Source organism: Suricata suricatta, chromosome 17, assembly GCF_006229205.1.
Source record: "Suricata suricatta isolate VVHF042 chromosome 17, meerkat_22Aug2017_6uvM2_HiC, whole genome shotgun sequence".
Classification (NCBI taxonomy): domain Eukaryota; kingdom Metazoa; phylum Chordata; class Mammalia; order Carnivora; family Herpestidae; genus Suricata; species Suricata suricatta.
The window spans coordinates 45940168-45967464 of record NC_043716.1 but is presented as its reverse complement, the minus strand read 5'-3'; the positions used below and the strand labels follow the sequence as shown (position 1 = coordinate 45967464).

The 27297-nt window shown below is 44.8% G+C and overlaps 1 protein-coding gene across 1 annotated transcript in view; it reads left to right on the top strand.

The window, feature by feature from the left end:
- Positions 1 to 27297, top strand: part of PRKCA (protein kinase C alpha) — a 381700-nt gene that overhangs the window by 230432 nt on the left and 123971 nt on the right. The window contains exon 4 of the mRNA XM_029927074.1: positions 24267 to 24378. Coding sequence (XP_029782934.1) covers positions 24267 to 24378 — 112 coding nt within the window. The remainder of the gene's footprint in view (positions 1 to 24266; positions 24379 to 27297) is intronic.

Below are 27297 nucleotides of genomic sequence, written 5' to 3'. Positions count from 1 at the left end.
CGTGTGTTCATTGATCATCATATGCCTCTCGTAGAGAAATTCTCTATTCAGACCCGTGATCCATTTTTTATAATTGGGTTGTTTATCTTTTCATTGTTGGGATTGTAAGAGTACTTGTTTTATTTTAAGCCTGTCTCACTGTGTGAGTTGAAAACTGAATGGGAGAAACAAGCAAATGTTTTAAACACCGAAGAGACATTATAACAGCCTGATTGGCTTATACTGTACTTCTTGTAACCTGCTTTTAGGGAGCATTCTGGTCCTTGAAGAAATCTGACCTTGATAATGTAAATGTATTAAATATAGCACATATATAGAAACATGAATCCTTTTATAGCCTGCTAGGTTAGATGCTAGACCTACAGAGGGAAGGCTAAGTCAGTAGAGATAACTGTTTTACATTGAGAACATTTTGATATTTGTGGAATGTTTCATCTTCTATAAATTTGAAATTCTTATGTGCATTTGAGATTATTTCCGTTAGAGGTTTTTTTTGTCTTTAGCTAAGTTGTATGGAAACTCAAGAGATAAGTATCTCATTTGGGGTATTGTGAATTTTTCCAGGAGAAGAAAACCTTCTTTTTCTTGCAGACAGTTGAAGGAAATGATCGTTTCTGTCTTTAAATTATCATAATTGGGCTTCTCCATCACAGACTTGTAAAACTATGGAGTATGTATAAAGTCATGTTTATTCATTTGGTATTCTGAACATAAGTATACTAAACTTGATGGTGTTAATTTCAGAAGAATAGAGCATTACGTTTACAATCAGGCAAATATACGCAAGTTGCAATTGTGTACAAAGATGGCTTATATTTCCAAGAAAAAGTCAAATCTCATCCCCAAATCTAATTAGCGGCTGTTGACTGGTGTATCTGACATGCGCCCCGACTCTTCCCACCTGTGTAACCAGTACACCATCAACAGATGAAGGTGGAGCGTGGACCACTAAAGAGTTCTTGGCCAGAATCCGAGAAGGTGGTGCACGCTCCCAGGAGTCAAGTCCAGGGCAGCACAGCAGTGGTTGTGAGGAACAAAACGAAATAGGAAGCTGAATGCGTAGCAACCTACAGAGTTGTTTTTCAGATACACAGAAATGGATCTCAGTATAATCAATACTCTTACTGATCAGTGCCCTTTGATACTTTAAATATTTCCGGACTATATTAGTTTCTTAGGGATGTTATAGCACATTGCCACAAACCGGTCTCAAAAATAAATGAACATTAAACAAGATTTTTTAAAAAAAGGAATAAGGCTCTGTCTCTGCCACATCGTCTGAGCCCATGGCTTCCATGCACAGCCCCTTCCACCCCAAAAGGGCTGCTGAGGCTCCAGCCCTCATGTGTGTGTTGCATGGCACCTCTCCCAGCTAAATGACCTTCTTTCATGCAGCTTTTCCAGAAGTCCTTACGCTTACATCTCATTTGTCACATGACCACACTTAGCTGCTGGAGAAATGTTTACTTTCACCACAGATCCCAGTGTGCCCTCCCAAATGGGTTTTCCATTAAGAAGAGTGAGTAGATGTTGGGGTAGGTAATGGGATTCTCTGCTGTCCTAGGACCGTCTTTGGAAGGGCTCTGAAGATAAGCACTTTGGGATGAAAGGTCCAATCTGGAAAGAACCATAGATGTAGCTCTCTTTCTGGGGTAGAAATATTGCCATTTAGAACAGCCTTGGAAATGAGTGTTACCACCCATCCACAGATGGAGAGCTGTCTGAGCTCCAAGCCTGAGAGCAAATGAGTTCTTTACTTCCCCATGTCTATCCTCTCCCACTGTACCGGCTTCAGGGCTTCCAGGCCTGAGTGTCTTCTACGAAAAGGAAGCAAGGCTTTGTTGGAGCCGCTTCCAGTTTAAAGGAAATCCACAAACCGTTACTACTTGAAGCCGAACATCTCAGCGCAAGGAGAAGAGCCCCCCACCGGGCATCACGACCCTGTGCCTGTCCGGGGTTTCTGGGACATCCCTTCCCTTGGGTCGTGCTGGCTTCCCCATGCACGTTGAGACAGAAAGCGGAGCTCAGGGTCCCTAGGAACTGCATCAGGACATTAAGTGTCGTACTTACAAACACAGAACTAAGCAACATTGCCCTGTGTCTGGTCAGCCGTTTTGCCCAGTGAGACCTTAGTCACTGTTCTGAATCCTGGCTTCAGAGGGCAGGAAAAGTAGATCTTTTTGTAATTCACAGCCCTCCCCGAGGGTCCAGTCCATAATTCTGCCTGGTACCTAGCAAATCATTACTTGCTCACTGTCCGTGAATTTTCATTCTAGGAACAATGAAATTAAAAATAGAAATCCACACATGAGGTAGAATTTAGTGCATTTAAATAGCCATATGGACCCTTGTCTGACCATCCCCCCCGCCCCCCTGCGGGAATGATGCTAGAAAGAACATCGTGCATTCAACCATCAGACTTGGATCCTAGTTCTGCCCCAGTGCTGGATAGCTGACTGCCTGTCAGCACATCCTTGTTCAAATGTAAAACGAATGAGGGGCAGCAATAAAGAGCCTTTGCAGCACTGAGATCGGTTTGCTCATTTATTTTTCAGTTCATTCCATGGGTGTCTTTTAAGTGTCCGCCGTGCTTCTGGTGCTGTGCTAAGCACTGAAGCTACTAAAGTGAAGAGGGCCCAGTGGCTGGTTCCATCCACCTCTGTGATTTATTTATGTAGAGATGCTTGAAGCCACATGCATGAGCACCACCGTCCCCCTTCCAGAGCCCAGTGCTCTGGAATGGTGGAAACTACTGGCTAGAATCTACACTTTAATGAGGCAGATACAGAATCTGAAGCAGGCTCCAGGCTCTGAGTTAGCGGGCAGCACAGAGCCCGATGTGGGGCTCGAATCCATGAACCATGAGATCATGACCTGAGCCGAAACCGGATGCTTAACCAACTGAGCCACCCAGGTGCCCTTAGAATCTACACTTTAATGAGGCAGGTTTGTTCTGAGCCATGATCCAATACTTAATGCATTGTAGTTATGCTAAGTGCCATGAGCTTACATTGCAGAGACTGACCACGCAAGAAAAAGAGCAGGATGGTTGAAAGGTGAGGCAGGAAGAGGTGCCTGGGGGCTGAGAAGCAGGTCTCCAAAGGCAGTGGGAAGATAGCAGAGTTTAAAGGGTGGGGCCATGGTCAGCCTCCTGACTGGAGCAGGAATTCTAGATTTCCTGTGGGTTGGGGGGGAGGGGGATGCAGGGGGGAGGTTGAGTAAGACCAGGACACAGGCCTGTGAGTAGCTTACAATATCCAAAACCAAGTTTCTCATTTATAATTCTGATTAACACAGACCATTTATAAACGACAGCCTCTGGAAAAGTGACACAGAACGTATTACAACATGTCATTCTAGTCTCTTCCTAATGAAAAATGCGAAGAGCCCAAGATCAAAGGACACAGATGTTCAGGAACTGTTTCATCTCAGGGCCTGATGGGGACAGGATGATGAACTGGGTTTTAAACATGGAATATCTGGTCCATTTCATAATCTTTCAGCCTTACTAAGTATGGGCTGTTTTTCTGTATGTGTGTGATCCGTTCTTGGACGTCCCCCCTCCTGGCTCCCCGGCTGGGTGGAAAGCCTAACTTCGTTGTTCAGGTGGGCCCCAGCCCATCTGCCACCGATACTGCCTGTCGTTGTCAGACTTACACCAGCTTTGTCGATACCAAGGCGGGGGGGCGGGGGGGGGGACTTGAGATCAAAACAGAGAACAAATTTGATGACAAGCCAGCGGTAAACAGGCCAGGGTCTGTCCCTAATGGGCCCGATTCATCCATTTGGGTGAATTATGCATGCGCTAACTGGCAGGGAGCTGCTGACCTGGGCAAGGCTGCCTCCAGCTCCCAAAACCCAAATCCAAATACAGAAGAAACCACCAGACAGCTTCCCAACTGTGGCTACAGATGGGCACAGCAGTTCCCTTCACATCTTAAAAACCATGTTGGAATTGGGCCAACACGCCATTCAACCATCTGGTGACCACCAGGCCTGCCTTTGTCAAGTTCTTGTAAAGCACTTAAAGGACTTTTGGAAATCACTTTTATGACTGTTTACTATGGTGGGAGGCTATTTACAATGAGAGTAGTTCATTTGAACCGATACTGAAATTGTACCAGGGTAAGAGGCCATACGCTAACGTCCTAAGGCCTTTCTGGTGTGAGGAATCTGTTGTGTCATGAACATTTAGTTGACCCAACATGGGTACCTGTTTGAGTAGGATCAGAAGAAATGATACATGAATTTTCAGGTCAAGGGTGACCTTATTCTTTCAGTACACAGTGGAACGAGGCTTGTCTGGAGATGTCGCCATACCTCCAGTAAGCTTGGTCATCCATCCATTCATTCTTTCAAACGTTCTCATTCATTATTTTCTCCCCTGGGTGTGCATGTGTAATCTTTACTGTTAATCTGCACTGTATATATGCATATTACAAATATTTCATTTATGAAACAGATTATTTCTGGACCTATTAGGACTGTTTTTTTTTTTAAACATTTGAGAGCGTGTGTACACAGGGGAAGGGCCCAGAGAGAGGGAGAGAAAAATTCCAAGCAGGATAAAATCCAGTAGAGCCCAACACAGGGCTCAGTCCCATGGACCATGAGATCATGACCTGAGCTAAAATTAAGAGTCAGATTCTGAACCAACCAAGCCACCCAGGTACCCTTAAGACATTTTTATTTAAATCATGGTTTTCAAATCTTTCATTCCAGGTACAGTTTTGAGAACATTCTGGCATTAAAAAAAACACTGGTTCTCAAAAATAAGTAGCAGACATCCAGTAACAAGGGATTACAGAATTTGAGACTTTACTCATGCATTTTAATAAGAGTCTGACTCAGGAATGTCCTATTCTGGGGAATGTTCTACATGCATACTACATGTCTGCATTCTGCAGGGACAGAGCCTCGGCTGAAGGCATAGACCTTTGCTGAATATCTAAGGAGTTATAACTACATTTCTCAGTGAGATTTTTTCCTACCTCCTTCCCCTCCCTTCATTTATCCATCCATTTATCCATCCATAGATCATCTGAGTTTTCCTTTATTTCTAGAATCTCTAGACTGTCCCTGGCAAGTAGGTAAGGAAAGGGAGCCAGTAGGAGTAAAAGCATCCCATTCAGCATAATTAGCCCTAAATATCACACCCCCTTCCCTCTGGAGCTGAGAAAGTTAAGGCTTATAGACTGAAAAGATCTTACAGCCTCAGCAGTTTGGCGTGGTATTCTTAACTCAGCCGAAGGGCCAAAGGTCAGGAAATAATTCTGCAAAATGGCACAAGTTGGGATTCTTTGTTACGTGGCTGTGACCGAGTCTGTCCCATTAAATATTGGATTATGGAAGTAGAGCCAGTTGCAAAAGGAAGCAAATTAGAGTCTCTCTTCTTTTACCCCTTTCCTGTCATCTGTGTAAACTATTCTAAATTAGTCTAGGACTCTGGCAGGTGGTTATAGGGTTAAGGAAGCCCTAGAGCCGAATGTGTAGGCAGACACATTAAGAGCTTTTTAAGAGGGAAAGCAATAGTGGGCTCCATCTAAGTAGGACTGTCGGGGTTTCTTTTTTTTTTCCCCCGGGAGGACGTGACAGTTGAATGCCTGGCTCTTCCACATGGCCTATTTTCCCCGTGGGAAATTTTTAAAAATATCCATTAAAGCTGGTTTGTATATGCAACAGAAGGGCATAATATGCCCCTCAAATGAATATCATTATCTTCATCTGTGAAATAAAAAAAGGCTTTGAGGGACGGCAAGGCTGCACACATTCCTTACAGCCACGGGGTTTGGCAAAGCTCAAGCGTGTTCAAACCCATCCTCTCTCCCCCCAGCCCACTGTCTCAAGGCAGAACCTCACTAAGCAGATGTTTTAAGAAGGTTATTGTAGTCCCTTTTAAGTTTTCAAAAGGGAGGGAAGGAAGGCTGCCTATAGAAAGTCCAGAAGCCTTTCCTTTTTTTTTTTTTTTTTTTTTACCCTGCCTGCTCTGCTTTCCTCATCCCATTATTATAAAGTCATGGAGAGGGCTACACTGAGATGTAGGCAGTTGTTAACTTAGGAATAACCCAAAACATCTAAGAAAACAAATTTTTTTTAGGGTAATTAAGGAAAAATTCAGGTCAGCCAGTGTCACGTGCTTCCTTCAAAGGACCACAGTGGGGTCCTTGAGAACCCAGATCCATAAACACACATTCCATACAGAACAGATCATGCAGCTTTTCCAAGAGCAGAGCAGAGCATTCTCGATGGTCTGTGTCACCCTGGTAAGCAAACAGCCACAAGAGAAAGTAGAGGCCATACTCTCCCTTCCTTCCTAGCCCTGTGAAAACCTGATGAAGTGCCTAGAAGCCTCGAAACTGCTCAGCCACTCCTGGGGCAGCCTCTCTTGGTTAGCTCATGCCTGCTTTCCTGAGATGATGAAAGCTCCCCTTTCCAGAGACTCGCCCAAAAGTCTCCATCTCCAAAGAGGAAATGGGATGGCCTCTGGTCATAAAGGGCTCTTCCGTCTGCAGCTGGGAAGATGAGGCAGGGGAGGCAACTAGAACAGGAGAACACAGCTTTCCTGGAAGTGGCCAGCTGACTTGCGTTTGCATCTGTTTGGCCGCAGCTGTGGCCCATGGCTAACCTCCGTAGCTGCAAGAGAAGCTGGCAGGTGTCCGTTGTTAGCCAGACGTGTTGTCTTTCCAACAAAGCCCAGAAATCTCTAAGGGGTTGAAAAGAGGAATGGGTTTTGATCAGGAACCTAGTAATGTCTGCTGCTGGGAAAACCTTTGGGTCCAGTAATGGAAGCCGAGTGATTCTATGAAGTCAAAGTGAGCACGTTTTCAATAGCATACTGACATGAACGGCTTGTGTCCTGGCCAGATACCTCACTGTCAGCTGTCCACAGGAAGTGTAGACATTTTACGGGCTCTGCACTGCTCAGGATTCTCCCTCTCCCTCTCTCTCTCTGTCCCTGCCTCACTTACACATGCACATGTGCACTCATGCACTCGCTCTCATTTTTTAGCCAATTTGACAATAATATTAAAAACATTTTTAAGAAAAGGAAATATAAACATTTACTGTACCTGGGAAGCCACAATTTGTCCTGAACCCTTCTCTTAATTATTCTCTGCATGTTTATAATGGGGAAGGAGATCTGACTTGCAGCTAACAAAATAGCCCTTGAGGCTTGAAATACATTTTATCATGGAGCATCTGAAACTAATTCTGCTCTGAAGTTCCATGATGCAGTTGCCCTCTGGCAAGGAAGGAAAAATAAATCTGTATCCATTTGTCAGCATAAGCTCAACTAGGCTCTTTCAAAGACTTAGTTCTGGGATATGCGTCTGCTTCTAGCACATGTTAACTCCCGAGAGCCTGACTAAAAAGGAGTCGCAAGTTCCACAGAGAAGATTCAGGTTGATCTCGGTGTTAGTCAAGGAAGGAGTTTCCTTTCTCTTCCTCAAGTTTTGGGTTGATTTATCCTAGTCAGTGAAATCTTGAGGGTCAAGCCTACAGTAGCGACCTACCAGGGCCAAGCCAAAAGAATGGCTGAGTGTTTGAGTTGCATGGAATGAAGTGGCATTTTCTTGATAATAATTTTGCAGTTCAGGTGTGTCTAAGTATTTTTACTTGAAGCTCGTCAAAATCATGGTTCTGTCCATTGAGGCTTTCTGTCCACTGACAACATCCTAGGTCCTACAAGCCCCACTTTCCTCCTATCCTTTATGCCCAAAGATGTACTTTGCTCTAAATTTGCTATTGTAAAGTCAACTCTATCACCTGTGACATACCACTTGGTGTTCAGGCAGAGGGACCATTTGCTCCATTTACAAAGTAGAAAGCTCTTCACATCTTCATCAGAACCAGATTTCTTTACAAGCTCGTGGGTCTTAGGATGAAAATTAAGTGAAAACATTAAGCATATAAGCTTCATTGATGGAGCAGGCTGCCCTTTGCACAAGGACAGATGCCTGTAGCTGGTTTGGGGTTTATGGCAATGTGTTCCCTTAGGAAATGTCCCAGAAACTTCCGAGAATGGCAAGGGTTAAGAGCCAGTACCTCCTCTAGCTGCATAGGTTCTACACGTCATCAGGAAAATCTCACTGGAGGCATTGTGTTTGGTTGTGTCAAAATGCCTCCTGATCCTTAGATGTGTTTGCTGTGTTAAACCTTAGCAGGGATTTGCAACTAAATTCAGAGTCCACATTAGGAAAAGGGTCTTAAAAAGTACCCTGAATGGGAAGCCTACCACGTCTGTAGCCTGCCCGCAGACTTCCCGTGGGTACTGAGTTCAGAGTCGATCGCATGCAGACAGTGGCTCTCTCTGTCTGTAACCTGAGAAATGAGGGTAGCGGTCACAGAGGAAAGCCAGCGACAAACGGATATGTTTATACCCAGAAGTCTAGCCCAGCAGAGCGGATCCAGCGCCCCAGAAGTGGTTCACTCCTTGGAATCAGAGCTCAAGGACAAAGTAACAGTAAAGCCAAGTAATTTTAAGGCGTGTTGTAATAAGACTTGATTCATGGTAGTTCTTTTTCCCCAGAAAATGAAACACAAAAGGAACCTTATCAGGCGATTAGCTCTGTAAACTGGAGGGGACTGACCTCTCCCAAGAACCTGTTGATTTGCGAGAAAGTTTAATGCCAGGACTTCCTTTCCCATTTCCCGAAGAACAGCCACTCAGACTCTCTCTCTTCTCTGTCTTGTCCTGGTGAAAAAGACTTCCCATACCTCATCTCTCTGGTAAGAAAAGATGAATGGCCCCCTCTTCACACCACGAAATCTGAGTTATCGCTCAGGAGTCAAATGCACCAGTGAAATGAAATCAACCAAAAAGTCCTAGGGTTTTTCCCTGTGTCTATTTAAATGTAAATGAATTACAAGTAAATGAAAAATTCAAACATTCAGCTCCTGGGTAGAAATCAACGCCTTTGGAGTGCTCTCTATATAGTTACCAGCTTGGTCAGGACAGGGATGAGGTATCTGCCTTGACATAGAAGGTTCTATTGAACAACGCTGAGCTGGACCCCTTGTTTGCCGGATAAGCAAATCTTTCATCCCTCTACGGATCATGAGACAGTGTGCCACGGTGTCTTAGGTCACAGACTCCCCCCCTGTTTCTGCAGGACATATGCACTTACACATACCAGTTAGATTCTTTGTGGAATTACATTGGTTTGACTGTCAAATGCTGTCGGCTCGATAGAGAAGAACAGAAAAATCACCTTCTAGAAAAAACAGAATGTTTGAATTGCACATTATCTTAGAGGCTGAATAAGATTTCAGCCTGATTTCACTTCCTTGGAGGAGATGGTTGTGAAGGAGGGGGCGGCCATGCAGGCTCTGAAACACAAAGTCATTGGAGCTGTGGGAAGTGCAAGACTCCAGTAGTGACCGCTCTAAAATTCTTGCGTCCCTTGATGTCATTCCAGTCCCCTCTAGTGGAATTAAAGGGTATCTGGCTTTCTACTCCAGCCTGGACATGTTCGCAATCATAGAAATGGGAATCTAAAGATATGAAGGGCAGAAACTACTGTTCTCAGTTATTTCCATTTCATGATACGTTTTGCTTCACGATACGTTTATTTTACGTTTTGTCATTTTTCCCCCTATCCTTAGGGCGGGGGGCGGGGTGGTAGGGTTCTGCTTATGTCCATTGAATAACTTGGGGAAAAAAAATAAGCTTGGGCACCTGCACTAAATATCAAGTTCGTTTTGATGCCAGAAGGAGACTTCATACCCAGTATTTTACTGCGTGTGCCTTTGACTCAACATCTAAAACAGAGTCAGACCCATCGATGGGGTCAAAGGCTTCCATTGAAATCCTGATCTTACTGCTTCCTAGCCCCGGATCTTGCTTAAACGCTGAGCTTCTGTTTCTTCATCTTTAAACCGGGCACTGTCCTTCATTGACCCTCCATGGCCATATGACAAGATAAGGGCAAATAATGCATGTCCCTGAGACCTAAGATGATCTGCCCTCTGCCCACCACAGCATCCTATTCGTAAGAAAGCGGCAAGCAGGTAAACTAGAAATCTGTTTCTGAGTCGTCTGTGTACAAGTGTAGAAGCAAGGGGCTAGGGCTGCCTTCAAGTTGGTTATAGGGGACCACTGGCTACCATTTGGTTTTGTAATGTTTCCCCTTTTCCTTTAAATGTTGATTTTTCCCCCTCAGGTTAAGTCAGTTAACAGGAGAAACAAAACCAATTTTTTTTTTAAGGAATACTAGCCATCACAGTATTTCTGTCTCTTCAGATAAACAGAACCTTAGTTAGAGGTGTTTGCTCAGACACATTTAAGCGCCACATCCCTCTCTTCCTGCCTCCTTCCAGACACCCTTCCCTGGCCTCCCTTTGCCAGGGAGAAAAGGACACTGAGACTAAAAAATGTGTGCAGCAAAGAGCGCTGAATTTCTGCCTTAATTGTAACACCACTCTTTGCCAGGACAAGTATTAGCATGTTCTCGGTGATAGCTTTGCTCAGTATTTGTTTTACTCAACAAAACCCAGAAGAGCGAAATTCATGTCTACATTGTAGGTTTCTGCCATCGTAAGAGCAGACTTCGAATTTTCCTAAGAGCTGCACACGCACTGCCGGCGGTCTGAGCTGTAGGGCCGGAGGCCTAACCGATGAGCCACCCGGGCGCCCCGACCATCTACCTTTTAGATGTTACGTTAGCTTAGCAGCAAAGAACACCTCCATCTCAGTGGCTTACCACAACATACATCACAGTCAGAGGAAAGTGCATTAGTGTTGCCTCCCATTGTTTTAAAAAAAAAAAAAAAAAGAAATGCATCTGTTTGAGATGTGCATGTTCTAGAACCATCCGCACACAGTGACCAACTGCAGAGATGCTTGGACAAAATGGGGAAAGCGCAGGGGCAGGCGGTACACACACAGATGCCCCTGTGACCGTGCCTTTCCTGAGTCAGGGCCAAGGTGGAAGGGGCGTTACTAGCAAACCAAACCCAGTGCACCGATGAAAAACTAAACACCAGAGACTTTGTAGCGGAGTAGAACTAGAGTTTGTTTTTTTAATTGTAAGATGTTCTGCCATTTTATGGCTTTAGATCAGTCACCCTTAAGTGATAAATGGTTGGAGATTTACTATCCCCGCCCCCCCCAAAAAAATATCAGTAGAAGGAAGACTAAATCCTTGAGAGCAGCTTCATTTGGAGGCGGGGCCTGGGAGAAATGTAGCCGCCATTTTGTGGAGTCTCTCTGCAGTCGGGGTGACCAGAGGAAAATCCCAACTCAAGGAAAAATGCCTGCACCTGACAAAAATCAAGGACAAACCAAGAATAAAGTAACCTTTTTGAAGCCAAGATCTAAAACCCTGGGTACTTGTAAGCTTAGCCGGAGGGCTCAGCACCACCCAGCACAAGAGGCGTGGCTTTAAGCAAATCCAGACCCTTGGCTTATAAAGGATAGTTTTTAAATGTAGTATTTTGTGTTCAACCCTTTGGCCCAAGATGTCTACTTCTGACGTTTATCCTGAGGAGCTGAGACACTTGCCCAGTGTGTGTTCATGGACACCTATGGTAGTGTTGTTTATAATAGCGAATAGTTACTAAATGTCCAGGACTTGAAGATTGGAGAAGTCAATCATGGTGCCTCCATGTGATGAAATATACAGTAAAATGTGATACTGCTTTGTATTTAAGGACATGGAAAGATGTTCAGGATGAGCTGTTTGAAAATAAAAACACTCTAGACAGCCAGTGTGTTTATCATGATTCCTAAGAAAACATAATCATCTTTCTTGAATGAAACATACCAAAATATTAATATATATGTAATTTCCTTTCTAGTTAACTGTATTTTCTAATTTTCTTGTAATGAGTATGATTTTATCTGCATAAATGAACATGTGAATAAATAGTTGAAAAATAACAAGTGACTAAAATATTTTACCATAAGCTATACATTTAAAAAAAAAGGGATGCCTGGGTGGCTCCATCAGTTAAGAATCCAACTCTTGGGGTGCCTGGGTGGCTCAGTCAGTTAAGAGTCCGTCTTTGGCTCAGGTCATGATCTCACAGTTCATGGGTTCAAGCCCTGCGTCGGGCTCTGTGCTGACAACTCAGAGCCTGGAGCCTGCTTCGGATTCTGTGTCTCCCTCTCTCTCTGACCCTCCCCTGCTCGTGCTGTCTCTGTCTCTCAAAAATAAATAAAAAACATTTTAAAAAATTAAAAAATTTTAAGAATCCAACTCTTCATCTCAGCTCAGGTCATAGTCTCACAGTTCGTGGGATCGAGCCCCACATTGGGCTCTGCACTGACAGCACAGAGACTGTTGGGATTCTCTCTCTCTTTCTCTGCCCCTCCCCCTGCTTATGCTTGTTCTCTCTCAAAATAAACATTAAAAAAAATCCACTCATGACTGAAAAGATCATTAGCCATCAGGAAGTAAAAGTCTCCTAACAGAGCTAGGAGGGCTTGCTAGTTGGGAAGCACTTACTAATAATGAGCGATCTGGAGAAGGAATCAGTCACCTCAGGAAAGAAGAAATCCCGCCCCCTCTGGACTTTGCAGTCAGGAGGGAGAACAGGGTACATGCATCTGTCTCCTCTGTTGTGTTTAATCATTGAACGAATACCAGCTGCTGGGGAATCTTCCAGCATTATAGGGAGCCATGAAAATCCACCTTCTTGCAAATACATGCTAGGCATTTTCAAGTCCATGACAAAGATAAAGGCAGCATCTCCCTACTCGGAAATGTTAGGCTTCAGAGTTGTCCCACAAGGGTTCCCCACGTGACCAACAACCCAATTCTGTCTTTACTAAATTAAGCAAAGATGATAGGATCTTGGAGACTCTTGAATAAATATGTTTCCATTTATCTCTGATTTGTTCTCAGATCATCATATAAACTTGGCCATGATTTTTTTTTTAGGAAACAAATAACTTTGTTCAGGGCCGGCAAAGGTTCACGTAATTAAGATGCCTCTTATATTCCTTTTTCATTTTCCTTTCAAACTACGGCACTGGAGCTAACCAAGTCTTTAGTTAGCATAAACATTATTTGGTGCTTTAAAAAGTGTTATAAAAATTCATCTCATAAAACACAGATCAGTGCTTACCAGAGGTTAGGGATGGGGGGAGGTAGCTTGTGACTTTATATGGAGTAACAGAAGGAGGCTTCTCTGTGGTGATGGAGCTTTTGGGGTTTTTTTTTAAGTTTATTTATTTTGAGAGGGAGAGAGAGTGTGCAAGCGGGGAAGGGGCAGAGAGAGGGAGAGAGAATCACAAGCAGTCTCTGTGCTGTCAGTACAGAGCCTGATGTGGGGCTCGAACTCAGGAACCTGTAAGATCATGACCTGAGCTGAGATCAAGAGTCAGATGCTGCGTGTTTTGACCCGTATGTGGAACAGGAGAAACTTAACAGAGGAGGGGAAGGGGAAAAATAGTTAAGGAGAGGGAGCGAGGAAAACCGTAAGAGACTCTTAAATACTGAGAACAAACTGAAGGTTGATGGGGATGGGGGAGAGGGGAAAATGGATGATGGGCAGGGAGGAGGGCACTGGTTGGGGTGAGCACGGGGTGTTATATGGAAACCAACTTGACAATAAATTATATATAAAAAAAGAGTTGGATGCCGAACCCCCTAGGTGGTCTGGAAGTTTTCTTATCATGACTGAAAGTGTGATAAAATTTCATGCGTAAAAACTGGTGAAATCCATATGATCTTGTCCCCATATCTGTATTCTACATTTTGCTCCCGTACTCTGGCTTTGTAAGCTATTGTCCTGGGGGTGGGGGAGGGAGGCACTGGTAGAGGAATACACAGGAAGTCTCTGCACTACTTAACCACTTGTGTGTTTAAAGCTATTTCAAAATAAAAACCAAAAACGGGAAAAAAAAAAAAACATTGTCTTTAAGTGTGAGATTCTCCTGAAGACATCACCATTTGAAAGTTTATCAAGCCAATTAAAGCAATCAGCGTGGCTAACTGAATGGGCAACGGAACATAATGTTTGAGTGGGGTTTTTTCCCCCACAGAGGAGTCCGTATGCCTCCAGGAAAAGGAAAACTCATGAGTTATCCTTGGAACAAACACGTTCATGAACTCCTAGGAATGTGGTGTGGATGAGGAAATAGAGGAGTGTCTCTAGAAGCTTGTGCTGTCTGCCACCACTTGTCCCACTGCCAGTGGAAGGGGCGTGGCCCCGTTATCGCCAGGGGACTTGGAGCTCCACCCGGGTCAGGCTTGCCCTTGTGCCTTGCTTTGACTGTTGAGCTAGGGTGGGGGAGGGGGAGGGGGGCAGTAGGCCCTTGCAAGAAGCATTAGCAGATTTCAAGTCCACCTCTTGCTTTTCTTTACCTGGTAATAGAATATTCCAGACAATGCTTGAGCATTCATCCCTTGGTCCTAAAATGAGCAGACTGGTGCTTCTGCTCTGTAGCCCTGACTTACAACATGGAGAGAAGTAAGCGTAGGTTGTGGTAAGCCACTGAGATGGAGGTGTTCTTTGCTGCTAAGCTAACGTAACATCTAAAAGGTAGATGGTCGGGGCGCCCGGGTGGCTCATCGGTTAGGCGTCTGGCTTCAGCTCAGGTCATGATCTCACGGTTCATGGGTGGGCTCTGTGCTGACAGCTAGCTCGGAGCCTGGAGCCTGCTTCGGATTCTGTGTCTCTGATCTTCTCCTGCTCATGCTGTCTCTCTCAAAAATAAATAAAACATTTTAAAAAAAGCGCTGGATGGCTTATCTGATAACTTCCAACTTAAAACTATCTTCAGTTGACCTTAACACCTTACAAGCTTTCAAAATTTGAAGTTCTTAATCCATCCTTTTGTCCTCCCGCAAATAATGTAAAATGGTAGTAGAGTAGGAGATTTCTCTGTATCTTTGTGGATTATATTACTACTCAAATGTCTGCTGCCCCTTCCCAGGGAGGATTATATACACTTGCCCTACTGATTCCCAGCTTGGCCGTGTCTTGCTTTGGCTGATGAAATGTGAGCAGAAATGACGGCATCATTTCCAAGTCAGAGATTTAAGAGCGGTTGAGTGGTTCTGACATTTGTCCTTTGCCATCAGACTGGCAATACCCCAGATAAGGCTTGCTCTCTCAGCTTGGGTCCCAGGGGAAAGAGTGAGAACTAAATGTTGATTGTGTTGAGCCACTGAAAATTAGGAGAGATTTGTTAATGCAGGGTAACTCTGCTTCTCCCAAGGGAGACTTGACCCGAGCCACACCTGAAATCTTTACTACCATATACGTGCCGCCTGGCACATAGTAAGTGTCCAATAAATAGTTTTTCAGGTAAAGTGAAGAAATCAATAGCCAAGCAGGAGATCCCATATTTTTAAATGAATAACATTAAGCATTGTGGCTTGAATATTTGCACATTTTAAACATTTTAATACCAGGATTTCATCCTCAGCCATCAAAGATCCTTTTGGAATTTGAAAGCTGTAACTGACAGGACATCAATATACATCCAGTTTTGTCCTAAGATGATGGCAGCATATGAAGTGGATTACAGGGGTGCCTGGATGGCTCAATTAGTTAAGCGTCCAACTTCGTCTCAGGTCATGATCTCACGGTTCATGGGTTCAAGCCCCAAGTTGGGCTCTCTGCTGACAACTCAGAGTCTGGAGTCAGTTTCAGATTATGTGTCTCCCCCTCTCTCTCTGTCCCTCCCCTGCTCGTGCTCTCTCTCTCTCTCTCTCTCTCTCTCTCTCTCTCAACAATAAATGAATGGTAAAATAGATAAAAAGAAATTAAAAAATAAAAAGGAAATTGATTACAAGCAGGGAGATGGTGGTTATATTATAACTTTTAATTAAGATTTCCTTCTCATTGAGGGCTAGTGGTTGCATATATATGCATCATGAGCTCAGATAGCAGACTGCCGGAGAAGCTAAAGACACAGTTCATTTATCACCAGATTGAGTAGTTTTGCCCCAGTTTCTTAAACACGTGCAGGCTCGCCTCAAATGGCATCTCACGATCCATTTGAAATATATCCATATATATTCAGCTGGGATTCAAGGTAATTTGGATTATAGAGCTAATGTATGAATTCATTCTTTTTAACTTAAATCTTTTCGGATTTGAATCGATTCTGTCACCACACTTTCCCAGAGGCTTTTTATTTATATATCTATCTAGAGAAAAGCTGTACTATTGTTCTATATGTGGGGGGTTGTCTTTGATTCTTTTTTTTTTTTTTACATGAATGTCATTTTTTCTTATGTTCCATTCTGCGGTTGCGCTCTTTACATTAGATATAGCTTGGAGATCCGTCCATGCTGTTACAGAAAGATCTAGGTCCTTTGATTGAACTGCTATGTAGTATTCCATAGTATAATTATGTTTTGGTTTATTTAGTCATTGTCTTGCAGGTAGAGATTCATGTAGAATTTTTTTTTTAAGAGTTGGCCATTTTGTATTTAACGGTTACGGCATCTTGTACAAATGGGCAAAGGACCCGTAAGAATCCTCTACTAGCAAAGCCTGGCTGGCCAAGTTAGTTCCACTATAGAGATGAGTGTTATTCATCAGAATAAAGTAAGGTTACATTAAGATAAAAAATGAGGGGCGTCTGGGTGGCTCAGTCGGTTAAGCATCCGGCCTTGGCTCAGGTCATGATCTCCCGGTTCATGGGTTCGAGCGCCGCGTCGGGCTCGGTGCTGACAGCTCAGAGCCTGGAGCCTGCTTCGGATTCTGTGTCTCCCCCTCTCTCTGGGCCTCCCCTGCTCGCACTGTCTCTCTCTGTCTCTCAAAAATAAATACAAAACATTAAAAAAAAAAAAAAAAAAGAACTGTCAGCAGAAATGGAAGTGCCGTGGTTCTGGCTTAGGACAGACACATTCCACAACGCCAGGGTGATGGAAGGCCTGGTGTGCACCATGCACCCAGACGTACGGTCAACCGGGCTGATTCTGCAGCCCGAGAAGGGCTACGGGAGCCTTGCTCATACATGGGATCCGGTGTAACAGTTATGGTGATAATCAAGTTACATAAAATAACTCTGATCATGTGATCTGGTTTTATTTATATTCTCATGGTAACGGCAACAACAACAACATTTTAAATAGGAATTTTAAACATTAAAAAAATTTCTCCAGAAATTTAGGATCACAGCAATGATTCCAGACTCACCCTTGGAGCAGCGTTCCTGTATAGTGTGCGTGTGGGTGACATTTAGCCCCAGGCTTGGCTTAAAGTGTGATTCATGAGAACACATCAGATGGTGAACGTGGGGGATTTTCCTTGGTATTTAGAAGGAGCAGCTTGGAGGAGCCGCGCTGCCCCCCACCCCCCCAGGCTTCTCTTAGTTAAAAAACGGTCTTTTCCAGAGACTCTTAAAGTCTGAACTCTGGCCCTCAGTGACAGCCATTGTGGTGCTCTGTGAGAAACCTATGGGGCATTTCAGAGAACTTCAAATACTGGTGGAAAATCCAGGGCGGGCTGACCTCTAGTCAAAAGGCTGCCATTATTTGACTCATCAAATTAAAAGGGCATTTGAAATGATGGCTGTTCAACTGTAAACATCAAAAAGCATCATTGATCACTGCCTCTGGGTGTGCAAGGAGCCTTAGCCCCTCTGAAGATTTCACTTCACGCAATGGGGGACTCCAGCATTTAGGGGCGCCGGGCGGCTTAGTTGGTTAACATCTGACTCCTAGTTTTGGCTCAGGTCATGCATGATGGTCATGGGTTCCAGCCTGGCATGGGGCTCTGCCCTGACATCACAGAGCCGGCCTGGGAGTCTCTCTCTCGCTCGCTCGCTCGCTCTGCACCTCCCCTGTTCACTCTCTCAAATAAATACAAAACAGAAAAACTTACCTCGAGTGCACCTTCCAGATGGTTCTAGTTAACATGGCAAGAAGACATCCAGGGCACTGAAGGTCTCATCAGCATCCACATTTTGTGCAGCACAGAGGACCCATGGGTTTATTTTCAGCCCCTTGCTAATGACGGTGGTGGTGATGGTGATTTTGACAAAAGACTGACAAGTCTTGGTAGAAATGTGGAACAGTGTCTCCAAGGAAAGCTAATTAAGCTGCCGTCTTATAAAAACTAAGATATGAAAAACAGACCACACATGCTTTCAGTTGAACTTGAAATTTTCATGTGTTACTGTTTTCGAAGAGGTCTCGATTTAGATTCGTGGGGTAGACTTCATTGGTGCCTATGAAAATTGGTTCAGTCAGAAACCTCTTTTTTTTCTCCCCACAGCCGCGTCTACAGCAGAAACCGCTCCCCCTTCCATTACAATATAATGTCAGGCTTGTGACATGTGACAGTAGGTTTCATTCTCCACTTAATGAGAGGCTGCCAGTGTCGAGGGAAGTAAAAAGACTTACATGTATTGCATTAAATGGGGGGAATTTTACTAACTTGGTAATAGTGAAGGCTTGGAGTATATCCACCGTGTTGTGTGTGTGTGTGTGTGTGTGTGTGTGTGTGTGTGTGTGTGTGTGTAAGTAAGGTCAGACTCAACCGTAAGTAATATGTGGGATACGTTTATCTCCCGTCAGGTGCATAGTGGTAAAAATATATATATATATGCGCTTTGGTGAAGACTTCGTACACATTGACTGAAGGTTCAGCATTGTGTGACAATGGTTTCGGAGGAACACCAGGTGGCTTTGCAGTCCTAGAAGTCTCCGTTTCTTTTCCCTTTCTGCTCGGGTCTCCAGGGAGCTTGGATACAATACTAAAATTTCATTCTTGCCTTAGTTCTGATCCAGCTGCAAAGTCAGCTTTGAGCTTTAGAGCCTCTCAGACTTCGGTCTGTCCCCCGCGTGTGTCTGTGATGTGCTTGTGTGTGTGTGCGTGTGCAATAAAATGAGAAAAATGAAAGAGGAGGTAGAGTTTCATAACCCCCTAAGTAGCAGAATGTGCAAGTAGCATATTAAAGACCGGAATCACACGTTCTGGAAGGCCAGCGGAAAGGGGGGAGTTGTGACTGCTGTCCGTGCCTGGGGAGGGGGACGCAGCTTCGTGATTGCCATTTTTGGTGTTTCGGCACATGGGGTCTTGGCCTGAGTTGGTTAGGTTAGGCCAGGTGGAGGGAGCCGCGAAAACAGCCCAAGAGGAGCCTGGGTCACACGCGTCCCCTGGAAGCCCACCACTTACCCTTCAAGGTCTGCGACCCCCGGCTGGTACCATCACTGGGGCAAGCCCTCAGTCATCCTCCACCCGGAAATCGTTTTGTTTGGAAAGCTGCTCACAGAGGTTTGGAAATAGCACATGTTTTCTTAATCTCGAGAAAAGCATTCTGATTCTACTGTTTTGGTAAATCTTTGGACTCTGCCTCCCACCACCCTGTCACGGGATCCAGTGGGTTATGTATTTGGTGGAGAGCAATACACACTCCTTTGCTGGTGGTCCACTTGAATTTATGATTTTACCAGCAAATATCACTGCATTCTCCATTCAGTACGCAGTGTATTTGGTCCATAAGCTGTACAATAAAACTACATGTATTGGAGGGGCGCCTGGGTGGCTCAGTCGGTTAAGCATCTGACTTCAGCTCAGGACATGATCTCATGGTTTGTGAGTTCGAGCCCCCATCAGGCTCAACGCTGACAGCTCAGAGCCTGGACGGAGCCTGCTTAAGATTCTGTGTCTCCCTCCCTCTCTGCCCCCTCCACTACTCACACTCTGTCTCTGTCTCTCTCAAAAATAAACATTAAAAAAAATACATGCATTGGAATTATGCATGTAAGGTCTGGTGAAACCCTAAAGTCCGTAGCTAATGGCCGTTCGCAGCGTCCGGGGCCTGCTGTTGCTAACGTGCCGTGGTTACGTCAGATGCGATCACCGGGGAAAGCCGGAGAAGAGGCTATGGGAGCAACCTGTACTATTTTTACGAATCGTTGTGCGTCTTAAATTGTTTCAAAATAAAACTTAATAGTTTTTCTTTCTAAAAACAAGACCGAGTCAGAGAGATCATCCCACCTGGTTAACTTCTGTGTTCACGGTGGCCTCCCTCCCCCAACCCTCAGCAGACCCCGGGCACCCCCCGGCACCTGTAGGGCCCTGGGAAATACCGACTCAGAAGTATACCTTCAGATCCCCAAGGAGGAAATCAGAGCCCAAAGAGGTGGAGCACGGCGCTAGCTAGCCGCCACGGGCAGGAGCAGAAAGAACCTGAGATCTTTTGAGGACAGCTGTTCTCTGTAAATCATGCTAAGGCCTAGCTCTTAGGCTAACACTGCGGCTTCTTTTGTCAGACGAGGTGAGGTGAATTCGACTGGAAACGAGTGTCCGTGCTCCTGCATTCCATTTCTGTGGAGAGAGAGATGAGCTGTCCTTGTGGTCAAAGCAGTGCACAGGCGGGCTGGGCCGGTGGGTGGTTTCACAGTTTACCCCCCGGCGCGGGACATTTGCCTGGGAAGACCAGTCTGGGGCAGAGGACAGGACCCCAGGACCCCAGAGGAAGTCCCCTGCCCTCTTGCCAATTTGGCCTCCATTCCAGCCACCCATGAGCCCCGAAGTTGATCAGCTTTCCTCTTCCTTTCTCCCCATTCTGGCCCAAGTCCACTATTACTGGGAAATGTTGGGCATCTTGGAGTTCACTTCCGAATGTAATGTAATTATAATAATCTTGTATTTGTCTAGGGACTTTCAAGTTGCAAAGCCTTCACTCCTATGTTCCCCAAGATAAGCCCCACCCCCAGACTACAACATAGGTAGACTGGCTTTATTTCTGCCTTATAAATAAGTGACATGACCCCTCCAAGGTTGCAGTTTGTATCAAGACTCAAGTCAGAACACAGGTCTCCAGAACCCTGGTAAATGCTCTTTTCGTAGGAGAGGTCTTGGTCATTGTAAAACGCTTGCACCCACTTGATGATCAACAAACAGGTGTTATTATTATTATCATAGACATGATCCTTGGCCACTCGTGATTTTGGATTGTGAGGACTCCCAAGACTTGGTCACCTTGACACTCCTAGGAAGGCGGAAGTGATGCTTTCCTCTCTTCCTGCGCCTCCGAACAGTTAGACCCTGACGATGCCCTATGGGGACCAGATGAGGAAGACTTAGATCTTCCTGAAAAGTGAAGCAGGCTGCCCGGGTGCCACATCAGTGGAGATCTACGTGACAACCAACTGTCCAGATGGCCGCCCTGGAGCTGCCCGGCACACCCGGGCTCCAGAGGGCTGTGTGCGAGCTGCCATGCCTTATTTAGTGCCTGCTGTTGATGCCTTCCTTTTGCAGGGAAAGCTGGCTGCTCCCTTTCCTCTAGCATCCTCTTTGCCCTCCACATGGTAGGACGTAACCTCTACTGTCAACATGAGGATTTTTAATTGATCCTGACACTGGTCTATGCCCTTGACATTCTGCCTAACATCTGGGATACTAGGGAAATGGTGGGATGCTCTAACAGAAGAAGGCTAAGCCCATACCTGAGACCACATTCACAGCCACTACTTGCTAAGGAAAATAATCTCCCAAGGACGGCATGGATTTTTTCACACCCTAAGAGACACTTAGAAAGTAAACTGATGACCTACCTCAGTATTGCTCGTCATCCACACACGCCTGCACCTAGCACCTCTTAGGCACTTATCAAATGACCTTCTAAAGGAGTGGCCTCCGTCTTTAATGTGTCTGCCAACATTAGGATCACCTGAAGGACTTGTTGAACCATGAACCTTGAGACCTCACTCATAGTTTCTGAGTCATTTGGCATGGAGAGGGGCTAAGTAATTTCTGACAAGTTCCAAGTGATGCTGGTGCCTTGTAAAGACCATACTTTGAAAACCATGGTCCTGAAGCAGAGACAGGCAAAGTTTTTTTTATAAGGACCAGATAGCTAACATTTTAGGCTTTGTAGCCATGCTTTATTTAGGCTTTATGGGCTCTGTCACAACTACTTAACTCTGCCATTTTAGCCACAGAAAATATGTAAATAACTGAGCATGGCTGTGTTCCAATAAAACTTTATTTACAAAACGGGTGGTAGGCTTGTTTAAAAAATGTATTGAAAATATAAAACTTTGCTTAAAAATATGTTAAGAGCCTGGATAGATTTTTTTCAAAGCTCTTGGATGGGCATCAGTGTTAGAGATGCAAACATTGGTTGCATCATGTCTGTGACCTTCTCTGGCCACATGACTTTGAAGGTGACTGCTGTCTCTGTAGGCTGAAAATAATCATACAGTGAAAAATGGGGGGAATGGTAACATTTATCAAGTCTGGTGCTTACACATTTAGTGTAGTATTCTTTATATGAGTCTGCATGATTGAAATATTCCAGAATTTTTAAACTTCTAACTTTAAAAACTAATTATGGCTGACTCTTGAGCAACATAGACTTGAGCTGCTTGGGTCCACATGTACATGGCTTTTGTCCAGCATTACTTTCTCTTCTGTTTGTCTTAAAATTTTTTTCTCTAGTTTCATTACAAGACTCCAGTATATATGACATACAGCATACAAAGTATGTGTTAATTGACTGTTTTATGTTCCTGGTAAGGCCTCCAGTCAACAGTAGGCTATCAGTTAAGTTGGGGGGAGTCAAAGTTATATGTGGATTTTCAACTATGGGGGAGTGGGTGTCAATCCCCCTAGCCCCCTCCCCACCCATTGTTCAAGGGTCAGCTGTGTGATTCATTGGCATATGTGGCTTGGGTTTTAAATTCTAAAGTCAACCAAAAGATAAAATCATCTTATACAATGAAAATCACCTTTGGAATTCCCTCAAATCCCCACCGGCACCTAGACTCTTAGAAAGTCAAAATCCAAGAGTATCTTTCTTTTGTGTATCTCCGCACGTACCCAACACTAGACTAAAGGGAGAAGTCAAGCTGACCTTGTCTCCAGTGGAGCTGTTGATCTCATGCCCGTCCCAAAACACTGTTCCTCCTTTGTCCTCCCTTAATTCAGTTGATGCTGGCTCTATAGTTACAGCTGATTGGGCCACCAAGAATGATTCTGGAGGAGAAATTTAATGACGAAGTGTCCTAATAAACAGACTTGAGTATTAAATTGGGGTTTTTTAAATGTTTATTTTTGAGAGTGAGCGAGCGAGAGAGAGCGCGAGAGCACACACAGGAGCAGGAGAGGGGCAGAAAGAGGGGGAGACACAGAATCTGAATCAGGCTCCAGGCTCTGCGCTCTTAGCACAGAGCCCAATGCAGGGCTTGAACTCAGAAACCATGAGATCAGGACCTGAGCAGAAGTCAGACGCTCAACCGACAGAGCCATCCAGGCACCCTTGAAATTGTTGTATATTTCAAGTAGGACATAAAAGTCTTTCTGCTCAACCCTTTATGTTTGCATAGTAAGTAACGGAGGGCCAAGAAGCAGAGGCGCTAACCTACCTAGGGTGACTCACCCACGCATTTAATAAGACTGACTTGTTTTGTCCTTGTAACAGCCATGTAAGATAGGAACTGTGAGTTTCCCAGTTTATAGTTGTGGTGGAAATAAGTTATTTGTCCAAGGTCATGCTTCTGGGATGTAGTCACCCTGCAACTGAACCCAGGCAGCCTGACTGCAGCGTCCATGCTCTTTACTTCCGCTGCTGGGCTGTATGTAATGTTTGCTTCCTTCTCTGCAATCTGCCTATGGACTGAGGAACAAAAAGGCTACTTGAGAGAAAGTTCTTTTGTACCTTCAGTAATTTGCGTGCTGTGCCAGGGAAGGTAATGAAATTGCAGCAGGGGGGCTCCGGGAGTGCACTTGCCGTGCATTTCCAATTTTCACCTAATTATCTTGGAATTTCCCCGTGCAAATGCACATAATGTTATGGGAAATAGTGCAGAAGAATGAAGATGTCTCTGTTGGTTTGGGTACATATCTTGTCTTAATATTGTATTTCTAGAAAACTTGCCCGAAAGAAGAGCACTCAAAACTCCACTAAGCAGATCCAGGATCATTCAGTTCAGCTTTACAAATACCCCCTGACTTTGTATCTACCTAGTGCTACAGCCTGCGTAGACACCAGAGCAACAGCAATACAATGGCATCTAAAATGCTGTGCTTGCCCTCGAGCACTAGTAGGTTTCTAGGTCCTGAAGTGGTAACATTGGTAGAAACCCTGGTGTGTGCCAGGTGTGTGCCCCATAAAGAGAGGAAACATGGGTATTTATTATATGGCCCAAAGTGGGCAGCTCGTTAAAACGCCATGTGGCAAAGTCACCACCGCCCCGTTGTGTTATCCCAGAGAATGGTGAATAGTCTGGTTCTGTTTAACCTTGACATGGGGAGGGGAAGGGGCAGGGCCTGAGCTTGGCTGAGTCCAAAAGAAATGTGTTTTCTTTCATAACCGGAGTGAACAATGTGCTTCTTCTTCCCACCAGGACCCCAGGAGCAAGCACAAGTTTAAAATCCACACTTATGGGAGCCCCACCTTCTGTGATCACTGTGGGTCATTGCTGTATGGACTTATCCACCAAGGGATGAAATGTGACAGTAAGTAAGTTTTCTTTTCCAGTAGATCAGGTGAGGCTCTGCATGCAGCTCGGTCCACAGTTTGCAGAGCACTTCAGGTTTAGTAACTTTCCAACACGAACTCCTCAATTTAAAAAAAACCTATTCAAACACAGACCACACCAGAAAAGTATAGGCTCACTCCACTGTCAATGTACTGATTTATTAAACTACTTACTTGCCTGGTTGCGAACCCCCCACACACACACAAAAAAAGAACACCCGATTTACAAATGAAGTTCGTTCCGTTAGTTTTTTGTGGTAGAAATCTTCCATTGCTGTAAAATGCAGGCTAGTCAAACCCCAAAGCAAATGCCCTGAGTTGAAAGAAGACTTCCCACCTCCAGATTCCGCATTTGGTTAGGCTTCACCATAAGCTAAGCAACCATAGTCATTATCTTCCTGTCTCTCTAATTAGTGGGTGGACTGTGGAAAAATCCAGTAGGCTTGCCTTAAAACTGAAACTACAAGGAAAATAAAAACCAGACATCTTAAGTTCACTCATTCGACACGTTCATGGACAGATCGTTTCTGGCAGTCCAGTTTGAGATGAAATCCCAAAGACCACCAACAAGGAGGGCATCGGCCCTCCCGCATTCTCATCGAGCACAAAGTAGAAAGAAAAAACAACTATGGAAACTCTTTGTTTTCCTCGTTCTTATGAGATTCTCCCGGGCATTTATCTGCTTAAATAAAAGTTTCCACTTTTAGGACATAAAAAGGTAATTACCGAACCTGTTTTTCTAGTAGACGAGGAGTGTTGTGAAAACATCCATGTATCACCCTACGTTACTTATCGCTATTATGGCCAAAGGCTTTCTGTGTGTGTCCCACAGGAACAAAGATGGTATGTATGCAAAAATCAAGATTAAATGGACATTACAGAACAGATGGATGGTTTCTCAGCACACAGGGGTTCTTCAAGAGAGCCGTCCAATTCAATAGCCTAAACAAAACCTTTGTGATGATCCAGACCAGCAGTTTTCTGTATTTGGAAAAACCCTGGGGTTCCAAAGACATGGTTTCTTCAGGGATTCTGCAAAAGTGAATTCTAAGTGCGTTGGTAAATACACTTCTCAGTACTTTAAAACTTGGAATGAGAGCAGACACTTTAGCGTGTTACATGCTCAGGCGGGACAGGTTGGAGAGGACGTGGAAACGCTGCGTTGCCAGCCTCGCTCACTGGGCGGAGCGCGCTGCCAAGTTTCCACGGCCATTATCCACTTGACCGATGTGCCAACCAGGTTGTCCGTCATTGAACGACGTTCACCATGTCTACATACGCTCCTGTCCCGAGTCTGCGTTCGGGGGTGCTGGGCAACTTCAACAAAACACAGAAGTAAGTGTCCCGTCAGGGCTGACCCAAGGCAGCTGGTCTCACAGCTCTGTTTGGATTAGCGGCCTCTCTTGCTTCCACAAAGGTCCTTACAACAAATAAATGGTATAAATTTGAATCTGTTAACTAGGTTTATGCTAATGAAGAAATACTCATCTGGCTTCTGTGTTGGGATTCTGCGTAAGATTTTGTTGGAAAAATGTTGAAAACCACTGACCTGGCCTAGTGCTGTGGTTTGGTTTGGTTTTGTGGTCACCTCTTCTCCTTGGAATCATAGGGCTTCTGGGGCCTGTGCTCCTTCCCCAGGAGAAGCCGATAAGCACATGGGTGCCAGACCCCCACCCCTCCCTTAACTTCTGCAGAGAAGGTTTCTCTTTCTGTGCCTTCACACATCATAGGGTTACAACACTGTGCGCTTCCGCCTGGTAGGGGAAAGATGTTAGCAGCCTCTGTCCAGGCCAGCCACTCGGTTTGCAGAGTAGGAAATGGGATCAGAGAGGGCACTTGAGTTTTCCAAGATCTGAAAGCCACCCATGGTGGCGTCAAGACAGGGATACAAACCAGGGCACTTTTGCATCCCTGTTGCACCTGCCCTTCGCAGGGAGGCTGCCGTTTATTTCTTTGAAGTTGTAGTTCTGCCCAGGCACTTACAGATAGGATTTGGTTAATATGGGCCCTATGGATAGCACACCTTTTCAGGAGCCTTTATGTCAGCTACATCAAGGTGCATGACTCCGAACGGTTAGCTTCGGAAATAGAAACCTAAACGGAATCCGCGTCTGCGAATCGATTAAGTGTCCTTTCCTCATTTGTGTCCGTTATCCTATTTTCCGCCTTGAATCGTAGCAAATGTACGTTATTCGAGACGCCTTTTGCAATTTACTTCGCCATGTTAAACAGTCAAAACGAAACGAGCATGAAGGCTCCACCTTGAAGGTCACAGAGGAGCCTCGTGGCATCCTGTCGAGGGCGTGCGAGGCGTCCAGCGGTCCTCGCTGCTCCTGGCAGCCCGCAGGGACAAGGACAGGAGAGCGGAAGCACCGACACAGGCACTCACGTTTGTGTTCGGCATGCCGGATTCCTCCCAGGGTTCCTTTGGTTCATGGCACTAAGACTGATCTTTTTATTCCTCCCTTTCTCGCCCACATAATGTCAGCTGGTACGGAATGCCTCAGCATGCCAGGCGTGTATTTGTTGTACTTAGAATAATATTTAAATATCTGAAGACAGATTTAAAGTCTCAAATACAAGGTCTTAAAAAAAAGAAGCAGCAGCAATGAACTGAAGCCTTCTCAAAAATACGGAAATAACTAAAGCAAGAAATTCTCTAAACTTCCTATACTCGCTCCATGGACTCTGACTCTTCCAGAATGGTCCACTCAGAAAGGCACAAGAAATTATTTGGCAAAGAATATCCTCTATTTAAAATGTGCCTATAAATTTGCCTCTGCGCACACAACATACTGATTAACTTGTGTTTTGGACGCCTTTACCTGTGTGAATTCTGTATCGTGGTAACTCTCTGAAGCAGGCACAGAAGAGCAGGCAGGGGTATTTTGCTTCAG